The sequence below is a fragment of the Hordeum vulgare genome, chromosome 3H, assembly GCF_904849725.1.
Source record: "Hordeum vulgare subsp. vulgare chromosome 3H, MorexV3_pseudomolecules_assembly, whole genome shotgun sequence".
In the NCBI taxonomy this organism is placed as follows: Eukaryota; Viridiplantae; Streptophyta; class Magnoliopsida; order Poales; family Poaceae; genus Hordeum; species Hordeum vulgare.
The window spans coordinates 599,966,573-599,977,404 of NC_058520.1; the positions used below are offsets into that span (position 1 = coordinate 599,966,573).

The following is a 10,832-nucleotide window of genomic DNA, read 5'->3' on the forward strand; positions in this document are numbered from 1 at the left end:
GTTAGATGAAATCAGAAGCCGGCCAGGTCGCTCTCCCCTTTGAAACCAAAAGGTTTTCTACTATGAAATGACGTCGGGCTCTCACTCACTGCTCTGTTTACAATAGTATACTGTAGTACTCCCTCCGTCCTAAAATTATTGTCTTATGTTTTTTAAAATGAATGTATCTAAATACTAAAACGTGACTAAATACATTCATATATAAATAAATCTAAGACAAGAATTTTGGCACGGAGAGAGTATAATAAACTGTGTCGGTGGGTGAATCAGGTAGCGCAGCCAACGCTGACGATGAAGCCTAGTCGTAAGCCTATTTATACCCAGAGCATATGACACGAGAGGATTCAACCATGGAAGCCATGGCGTCATCGCCGGCGGCTAAGCCCAGCACCACCCTCCGCGTGGCCGCCTTCAGCGGCTCCCTCCGCAAGGGGTCCTGGCACGGCGGCCTCATCCGCGCAGCCGAGGAGCTGTGCGAGGAGTCCATCCCGGGGATGAGCATCGACCACGTCGACATCTCCGGCCTGCCCATGGCCAACCCGGACCTGGAGACGGACGACGGCGACGGCTTCCCGCCGGACGTGGAGGCGTTCCGCGACAGGGTCCGCGTCGCCGACTGCTTCCTCTTCGCCTCGCCTGAGTACAACTACTCCGTCACCGCCACGCTGAAGAACGCGCTGGACTGGGCGTCGAGGGGCAAGCACAAGTGCTGGGCCGACAAGGCGGCGGCCATCGTCTCCGCCGGTGGCAGCTGCGGCGGGGGCAGGGCGTCGTTCCACCTCCGCCAGATCGGGGTGTTCCTCGACATCCACTTCATCAACAAGCCGGAGCTCCAGGTCAGGGCGTACGAGGACCCGCACAAGTTCGACGCCGACGGGAACCTCGTCGACGCCGAGACGAGGGAGCGGCTCAAGCAGGTGCTCCTCTCGCTGCAGGCCTTCGCGCTCCGGCTCCAGCAGCACTAAGAGGGGTGGACGACTGGCTGGAGAAGAAACTTGGCACTGTACGTTAAGTAAACGTTAATCTGCATTTCCCTCTGGGTATTTTTTTTTGAATCACCATTTGGGTGTTGGGTATGTTCATATGTAGGTACGTATTTTTAATTTTTGTTGGGCTAAGCACATTTTGCTCTTTATTCGTCACATAATCTGTATGTGCTCCTTTAAGAAAAAGGCAGTGCTCCTTTTTGTTTGCTCCTTTCTGTTCTTCAAACAAAAAGGATGTGCTTGTAAGAAATATCGGGAGTACATTTTATTAAAGTTTTTGTTAAGTTTTACTTGACTGGTTTAAGTATCAATCAACATTGAGATCCTTGAAAAAAGGAAACTGAGATCCATCATAGAGAGCCGTGAAAAAAAATTACATTTTAAAGGCCTTGGAAATAAACATCAATAGTTTTGTAAGTCTCGGTCAACACTGAGATCTGTCATAGAGAGACGTACCAAGTTTACATTTTTTTATGGCCCAGAGAATAAACAAAGTACTACACCACAGTTTCCCGCTATTAAATTGTGTCCTGTTGTTCATAATAGAAAAAAATAGTACTCCTAGGGAGGAAATCTCATGTCTAAGGTTTCTGATCTTATTCACCTAACTACCCCTCCGTTCATAAATATAAGTCTTTTAAGCGATTTTATTAGATGTCTACATACGGAATAAAATGATTGAATGTACACTTTAAAGTATGTCTATATACATCCGTATGTAGTCCACTAGTGAAAACTCTAGAAAGATTTATACTCCCTCCGTCCGGAAATACTTGTCCTCAAACTTTTTTGGTTCATCCCAACATTACCCACTTGTCCGACTGTTGCTAAGCAATTTTGGGATACTAAACGGACCTCCCCAGATGGTAATCTTAAAGTGGCCGATTTACCCTCTTTTACAATGAGTTTCGCTACAGCACCTGCTGCTCTAGCTAATTGCCCACCCCTTTCACGTGTGATTTCTATGGTATGCATGGCCGTGCCTAAGGGCATATCGGTTGAAGTACATTCTTCTTTTCTCTCAAAAAACACCTTCCCAAACTGTACAAGCTTCTTCCAAAGCATACGGCTTTCTAGATGTATATGACGATCTCTAGACAGATGGATCTTATATGAATCATATGATGAAGTACGACATGAGTGGATATATAGGAAAGGAATCCAAATCTGCCGAATCGCTCATGTTATGATCTTCTACATCCTAGGTCTCCGCGTTCCGTCATCTGGCTTATGTTCTTCATGTAGCATTCAGATCGAATGACTCTATGAAATTACGTCGATACTTCCACATGTTATGGGTAACGTAGGAGACATCCCTATTTTTCCCCCGGGGGTCTTAATTACCACTGCTTAGCATTCAATTTGCCTCTGACCATCAAATTAAATGTGAATAACCCATCCTCCTCTCTTTGAAACTATCTATAACTAAAATAAGTCTAGATACATTCATCTTTAGGACAATTATTTCCGGACGGAGGGAGTATTTAGGAACGAGGAAGTAATAACTAATTAGATGAGGACCTCGTCAGACAGACGTTGTGGCCAATTGACGCACAACATGTTCTTGCGATTCGTTTACAGTGCTTGAAATGTCGGATTTTATTTCCTTGAGTTTTACAAAAAATAAGAACATCTCTATCAATTTTGCTTATTCCATGGAATGGGACCAACAGCATGGGAGAAAACTTCATCACACTAATGGGTTGGGTCACAAAACAACCAATCCTATTTGGTGTAACATTTGAAAGACGTCTTATCTGGCCAAGGTTTAAAAAATTATTTGGGCCGAGCACATTTTGCTCTTTATTCGTCGCATAGTCTGTATGTGGTCCTTTAAGAAAGGGTAACGCTGCTAAAAACAAGTACAATATAGCTGAGTCAGTTGGGTATAAGAAATAAACTAGTATATTTTTGCTTAGCTGAAGGCAAAAGAAGAGGAGAGAGAAGATAAAGCGGGCTCTTAGTTAAGAAACAACTCTAGCACGTGCTCCCAGGCACTCTATGAGAGTGAAAGGTGGCTCGTATAATAAAAAGTAGTACACTTTTCTAATCATCTATTGTACATGTTGGCAATAAAAGGGGCTATAGATGACATGTCAATGACTTAGGCCACTTCCAATGCATTGGTGCTCAGAGCATGGTTAATAGTATAACCAACTGCTGGCTATAAGCAGTCTTATAGCCCATCATATACCTAGCTTGTACAATAATTAGCTATAAAAGAGTACAACTTTTATCATATATGGCCCACCTTTCATTCTCACAAAGCACCTAGAGGCACGTGCTAGAGCTGGCTCTTCACGAAGAGCCCGCTTCCCTTCTCTCTCCTCTTCTCTCTCATCCAACTCAGCAAAAATATAATATTTTAATTCTTACAGTCTGCTGACTATACCTTATTGTACTTGCTAAGCATATTAAATAGTTTAGCAACTAAAGTCCCCAATGCATAGTTGCTTAGCTTATTGTAGCCAAGCCTCCTTATTTAATGCTTTTGTAACTAAAGTTGTGCATGCATTGATGCATTTTCTTCACTTAATTGTTTTACCTAGGTTCACGCGCTTAACATTGTTTCTTCACGGGGTCACCACACGCATCTCTCTCCTATTAATTAGCATGCCACATCGGATTTTTTGCTTATGTGGCAGCCTTATCACCTGTACAAGGTGGAGCATTGGGAGTAGCCTTATAGCTAGCAGCTGGCTATACTATTAACCATGCTCTAATGCTGTTGTAAACGGTGTGTTTGTTAGAAATCACGGGAGTACCTTTTTATATACGTTTTTGTTAAGATTTACTTATTTATTTAAGGCCTCTTCCAATGCAAGGCTGCTTCGATGAAATGCTAAATGCATTAAATAGCTTAGCAACTCAATTCCTCAATGCATAAGTGCTTAATTTGTTGTTGCTAAGCCCATTTTATTAAATGATTCACCATCTAAACTCTTTCATGCATTGGTCATCTTATTTTATTGAAGTGATTTGCCTAGGTTCATGTGCTTGGCATTGATTTTAAACCAAATGGCATCTCTTTTTCTAATCCTACTCATAGGATTTGAGATGCATGTCATCTCATTTCCTACAAGTTTCCTATTTCTATGATAATTCTACCTATGAACCAAAGGAGGCCTAAGCCTTAAATAACTTGTCTATCCGGCGTACCCAGGAAATGGTGTTTTTTCCGCTGTGCTGTTTTGCGTGCGTGTGTGTTTTAGTTTTTTGTTTGTCGTTTTTATTCCGATTTTGTTTTGGGCTTGTTGTTTTGGTACTTTTCCGTTTCTGGCTTATATTCTCTGTATTTTTTACTTCTTCTATTTTTATACTTTCCTTTTTTGTTTACCTTTTTCTTATTTAGATCTATATTTTCATACATGCACACTTTTCAAATATACGGGGGGCATTTTTTTAAACATGGTGAACATATTTTAAATATATGTTGAATATTTTTCTGTAATGTATGATGAACATTTTTAATTACATGGTGAACATTGTTTACATATGATGAACATTTTCTAATTATAAAGCAAACTCTTTTTCATAGCATGCTGAACAATTCCTCAAACAAGGTAAGCATTTTTTAAATGTACGCTGATCTTTTGTAATATACGTTGAACATATTTTAGCAGCAGGCAAATGCATTTTCTGCTCATTTTGCTACCAGTCACTTAATCAAAATTTGACGGCAACATTGTATGTTCCTTTTTTCATTCTGGCCTTTACCTTCAAATTTTTTCTCAGGTCAGCATTTCGTTCTAGAAAATGATCATCAAACAGCCAATGCATGAATCAAACAGTAAATAAACAAAATACCGGACTGAAACATTTATGATATTGAAGGAAGAACGCACGCTAGAAACAAGAATTCAATGTACGAAGCATGAAAAAGGGTAGAAGAGTTAACGGCCCCAAAACAGTCAGCCCGCCAACAACCTCTCTTTGCCAAGGCTGGTCAATTTTACGCCAATATGCATTAACGAGGAGCTGTTCAAAAAAGAAAGACACCACGAAGATTTGGGCCTTTTTGAGGGGTAAAAGGTATGGCGGGGTTCCTTTGCTTGTGAAGCAAACCACGGGGAAAAGGTAACAAAAACCCTAGTTGCGAGTCGATAGTTGACTTGCTATTTAGGCTGAAAAAAACTCGAACCCAATTGTTAGCGAAGGGGTAACATGGCACAAAAAAAGGATCCAGTCTCAGTTGCATGCTGATGATGGACTTGCAACTGACAACAAAAAGAGTTGGGCCGACTAGCAAGTTGATAATTGACTTGCAACTAGGGAATAGTCATCCGTATTTGAGAATTGATTGCAGACTTGCAACCGAGGCAAAAAGAAGGCAACAAATGTGAGTCAGGTGTGGAACTGAGCAAAAAGAGGATTAAGGGTCCCAATGTATGTCGGTGTTGGACGTACATTTGGACGAAAAAGATCGACGACAGTTCGAATGGATGGTTGACTTGCAACTATAAAAGAAAGTCAGCTCTATTTGTGAGTCAATGATTGACTTGCAACTTAGGTGAAAAAATAGGGCTCGGTTGTGAGTAAAAGTGCAGACATGCGAATTGGGGCAAAAAAAATATCATGAGCTCAGTTGCACGTTAATGTTGGACTTGTAACTGGGTCAAAAAAGGTCGGCCCGGCTGTGAGTCATTTGTTGACTTGCATGTGCGACAACCAAACAAAGGATCAAGAGCCCGATTGTGAGTCAATGTGTGTTTTGCAAGTGGGATAAAAGAAGGGGTGAGCCCAGTTGTGAATCGATGATTGACCTGCAATTTGGACCAAAAATTCAGCCCTAGTAAGGTTGAGTGTGTCCTTGCAACTAATGCAAAAAAGGATTTGGACCCAGTTGCAACACAAGAGAAACATCAAACCGAGTTGTGAGTTGATTGTGGACTTATGGGTGGAGCAAAAAAGCTGCGCCCATTGGCGAGTCAAGATGGACATGCAATTGGGGAAAAACTAAGGATCTATAAGCGAGATGCTTGTGAATGTTGGACTTGTAACTAGAATGAAAAAACAGTCGAGTCTAGCTGTGAGTTGTTGGTTGACTTGTAACTACGGCAAAAAAAGGATCAAAAGAGTTGTCAGTCACTAGTTGTCTTGCAAATGGGACTAAAAATTTGACTTACAATTGGGATAATAAAAAGTTGGCCACTAGATGTGAGTCCATGATGAACTTGTAACTGAGGCAAAAAACATATCAGGCCCAATTACAAGTTAAGGGTCGACTTGCAACTAGTGCAAAAAGTAAGTCGGGCTTAGTTGCAATACAAAAGAAACAGTGAGCCTAGTTGCGATGCAAGAGTGGATATGCAACCAGAGAAAAAAAAGTTGGGCTCAATTGCAAGTTAATAATGCACATGCATCTAAGGCGGGAAAATTTCTCCCTCTCTGTTCTCTTCTGTTTCGCATTCCTGTTTTCTGGCCCTTCACCGTTTCTTAAATTTCCGAAGATCCGTTTCGATCGGGCTCAAATTTTTGCACAATTTTTTCCTCATAAATTAACCTTCTTGTGCCCAAAGAAGAGCACCAACCGACTCACGGTGTGGCCATTAGAGGGCACGGCGCCCCTGGGGGTATAGGTCATGCCCTGGTGGGTAGTGGAGGTCGTGGCCTCCGTTTACGTTAATTCCACCTCCCAAAAATCACATATAATCCAAAATAATTCTTCGTAAATTTTTATGGCGTTTGGACATCGTTTGATATGGATATTTTGCGGAACAAAAAACGTGCAACAAACAGGAATTAACACTTGGTACTGAATCAATATGTTAGTCCAATAAATTATATAAAATGTTACCAAAAATATATGAAAGTCATATAATATTAACATAAACAATGAAAAATTATAGATATGACTCAGACATATCAAAGCCGAACAAATAATGGACCTAACAAAAATGGGCCTACAATTGCACAAGGCGGCAACAAGGTGGGGGCACACAACCGCAGGGCACCGCCACAAAAACGGAGCCGGGTCTAGTTTGTGCTAAGGTAATAATAAAACAGATCGAACACACTACAACTTAGATGGTACATTGTTAAATGTTATCCAGATGAGATTTATCAAATCTAGTTAAAAAATGTGAAAAGAAAAAAGCACGAATTTAAGAAAGCAAAAAATTTGTGAATTTTATTAAGTGTTCATGTAAAAACGAAAGAAAATGAAAATGAGAATAATAACAAAAAAATAAACGTACAGATTCACTGTACTAGGATTAGAAAACCAAGAAAAGGCAATCCTATTCTGACAAAATTTCATCAGTGGATTCATTCTACTTGAACATTTGTATACAAGAACAAAAATATACATAAAAAATAAATATAATTTATACTTTCGCAGCAAAAGATTCGAGGCATTTGTTTTTTCGAATTTCACACAAACACCGACAAAAAAATGTCGTGCTACTTAAAAATATGACATGCTATCTAAAAGGACTCCCCCCGACAGCGAAATACAACATTAGCATGCATGACATCTTCAATCGCACTAAGCATGCTTGAGTAAATTTTACCCTGCGTGCTGGAGATTTATTACAAGCATCTTTTTATTTTACGGAAGTACAAAATACAGTTACACGAATACGAAGTAAAAAAATTGCTGAGAGCCTCAGACTAACGAAACCAGGGCCATAGCCCAAGCTAAAGGTGATCACGTCCACGGAAATGCAGACTATGTAGGTAGCTCTGGTGCCCAATTTATTCGATCTTCAGTTCTTCACTCAGTTCTCCTTGTGTTGGAGCCTGAGCGCGAAGGCCTGCAGCGAGAGGAGCACCTTCTTGAGCCGCTCCCTGGCTTTGGCGTCGATGAGGTTCCCCTCGCCGTCGAACTTGGGCGGGTGCTCGTACGCCCTGATGTGGAGCTCCGGCTTGTTGATGAAGTGGATGTCGAGGTATATCCCGATCTCGCGCAGGTGGAGCGACGCCCTGCCTCCGCCGAAGTCGCCTCCCGCGCAGACGATCGCCGCCGCCTTGTCCGCCCAGCACTTGTGCGTGCCCCTCGACGCCCAGTCCAGCGCGTTCTTGAGCGAGCCGGTTACGGAGTAGTTGTACTCTGGCGAGGCGAAGAGGAAGCAGTCGGCGGCGGTGATCCTGTCGCGGAACGCCTCCACGGCCGGCGGGAAGCCGTCGCCGCCGTTAGTCTCGAGGTCTGGATTGGCCATTGGCAGGTCGGAGATGTCGACGTGGTCGATGCGCAGCCCCGGGATGGACTCCTCACACAGCTCCTCGGCTGCATCTTGCATACAAGGCACAGTGAGCACTCAGCAGTGTGCGTAAGCACATGCAAAATTGAAATGTGTGTACGTACGTACCGGCGCGGATGAGGCCGACGTGCCAAGAGTTGCTGCGGAGGGAGCCGGAGATGGCGGCCACACGGAGGATGGGCTTTGCCGTCGTCGATGCAGTGATGGATCCCATGCTTCGATCTTGATGATCTGCCGTAACAACCTGAGAGTGAGTGGCTGCTTGGTTTACTGATGGGTTGTGGAGCTTGATCAGTGACTGCCTGACTGGTGTCCGGTTGTGGTGGAGGAGACGGCTTAAATAGATGACCAAAATTGATCTCAGCCAGGTCATTCTGAACGTCAGAGCGTGCCCGTTTTGGCTGGCTGTACAAATAGAGTGAGTAACTTCATCCACTAGCGTAGGTGGAAAGGTATGCGATCGTCATCGATGGCATCATTTTCTGATCGATTGCTAGTTGCCTAATGTAGTACTAAAAATATGATTAAGTAATAGGAAGGCTCGTGGATGCATGTGTAAGCACTGCACGTGAGTATATGGCCAACGACCGCTGCACTTCGAGCAAGACAGCCATCAGCCACCACCAGTATAGAGTATTCAAACCTCATCGATGGCGTCACTCGCCACGCGTGACTATTTTTTTGAGAACACCTCGAAAGGTGAAGGGAGTTCCTGCATTTCATTAAGAAAAATATAAATTGTCTAGTTCATAAAAATACCAGACCCGAAAACCTAATATTTTCGGCTAATTAGGGAAAAACGGATGAAAACCTAAAAAATCGAGAAAAAGAGGCACTAGAACTAGGGGATAGGGGTAAGATAAAAACATCATCAGATCCATACACCAGAGTGCCTAGACCCAAAACAGTAAGGCGAGACTCAAGTGCAACTCAATTGGCCGCCACTCGTCGAAGAGAACCCATCCATATCGAATGGCTCTTCTGTATCGGCATAAAGAATCATGTGCTAACATTATCTTGTGGAAAGCATCTTGAGAGGTCCAACTTTGACTTTCTTGCAATCCTCACCAAAGAGCTCAACGCCTCGATCACTTGCGGCGAGAGTGGTTCTTTGTACATATTCAGATATGCTTGCATCTTTTGTTCTGGACCCTCTGCTTTGCTGACCTTCGGAAGCTCTCTAAAAAGTCTAACATCCTATATTCTGCGCGATTGGATGTTCGATGTTGCAAGCCTCCCGTCATTCTTATCCCCATTTGAAGGAACGAGGTCTCAAGCAGAGATTGTGGGAGTGCCTGGCTTTCTTTTAGTGGTTTAGGTCCCGATTCCACATGCGTGCGTCCTGCTACATGAGCTTCCACACGGACTCCATCAAGCTAGAACCAATCTGGATGCTGGCACATGCCTGCATAAGGCTAAACTCAACCCTTTGATATGCGAGACACAAGAGCCGCTAGCAAGGGAACTGTGATGGCACCTACCTGTGCTCCTGGTGTCGACATGGAGGAGCTGGCTGATAGACAATGGTGGCGCCATAAACTTGCGAGGCTGCTTTCATGCATTCCATAGAAGCCGCATCATTGAGTGGTTCGACAAGGCGTAGATATGTTGTCTTGCCGGTGTGACATGACCCCGTATCTCGGCTGTAAAAAATTGTGTGTACATGATGACCATGGAAGCATTCTTGTGGGAGACGGCTGCAGCGTTTGCACAACTCATCCGGAGCCGTCTGTGAAGTGACGAGGCCCCATACAATATGCATGGTCTGTGTTGGAAGATATTTTTTGCAGGGTACCATGCTAGCCGGAAATAATGGTAGGTTATTTTGGTAGAAGAAGATGGGGGTAGGGTGAAAAGAGGAAGACAAGGGTATTTGTGTCTCAAATTTAACATAATGTCATATAGAGGAGGATGGAAGAATTGTAATGGCATTTATTCAATGTGCAAAATTGTAATGGCAATTTTCCTACTCATAAAAGTTGTAGTCACTAGTGGGGACAGGGCCTATAGTCCCGGCCCGTAAAGGGCTTTAGTCCCGGTTCACTAACCGGGACCAAAGAGGCGGGACTAAAGGCCTAACCTTTAGTCCCGGCCCTGTTCCAAGCCGGGACCAAAGGTGCTCCACGTGGGCGCCTCGGAGCGCCCTCAGGGGCAGACCCTTTAGTCACGGGTCTTAACACGGACCGGGACTAAAGAGTTTCTGCAGATTTTGTTTATTTTAGGGTTTTAGGGTTTTAGGGTTTAGGTGTTCGGGAGATTAACGTGATGCCTCGTTTGGTGTTCGGGAATTAGTTTTCATATAATTCTAAATATACATGTTTATGCATATATATATAAGATTAACTTATCTTACAAGCGAGCATATATATACAATTATATGGAGATCTGAATTATCGGGACTAGAGCCCGTCTATTTGATTACATGGACCAACATCAGTAATGGCCCCTAGCTACACTAAATCGTCCTTTGTCATCTATAGCTTCCGTCCTCAGAAAGGTCGCAAGCTCCTCTGCAACAGCAATCGCGCGTTGCTCTGGTAGGTACTTCTTCCTCATGGCCGTGTACTATATAAGAAGAGGAGATGAATATGAATATCAATCATGATAACAAAGAATGACGGGTAAAAATAGAGGTGTGAATGTT

At 43.2% G+C, this 10,832-nt stretch overlaps 2 protein-coding genes across 2 annotated transcripts; one reads left to right on the top strand and one right to left on the bottom strand.

The window, feature by feature from the left end:
- The first annotated feature begins 311 nt into the window (after positions 1–311).
- On the top strand, positions 312–965 carry LOC123440977 (probable NADPH:quinone oxidoreductase 1). Its single transcript, XM_045117514.1, has one exon. It carries the CDS (start codon positions 330–332, stop codon positions 963–965), a length of 636 nt encoding a protein of 211 aa, XP_044973449.1. The 5' UTR covers positions 312–329.
- Positions 966–7,513: 6,548 nt separating this feature from the next.
- On the bottom strand, positions 7,514–8,511 carry LOC123440978 (probable NADPH:quinone oxidoreductase 1). Its single transcript, XM_045117515.1, has 2 exons — positions 8,297–8,511; positions 7,514–8,214 (listed from the first exon to the last, which is right to left on the bottom strand). Exons 1-2 carry the CDS (start codon positions 8,400–8,402, stop codon positions 7,706–7,708), a joined length of 615 nt encoding a protein of 204 aa, XP_044973450.1. The 5' UTR covers positions 8,403–8,511; the 3' UTR covers positions 7,514–7,705.
- Between the last annotated feature and the right edge of the window lie 2,321 nt (positions 8,512–10,832).

Bases quoted from the DNA above. Each gene is read 5' to 3' on its own strand.
- LOC123440977 (XM_045117514.1), top strand. From the start codon at position 330: ATGACACGAGAGGATTCAACCATGGAAGCCATGGCGTCATCGCCGGCG.
- LOC123440978 (XM_045117515.1), bottom strand. From the start codon at position 8,402: ATGGGATCCATCACTGCATCGACGACGGCAAAGCCCATCCTCCGTGTG. The intron at 8,215-8,296 runs GTACGTACGTAC...TGCAAGATGCAG, and splicing joins CGTCGGCCTCATCCGCGCCG to CCGAGGAGCTGTGTGAGGAG.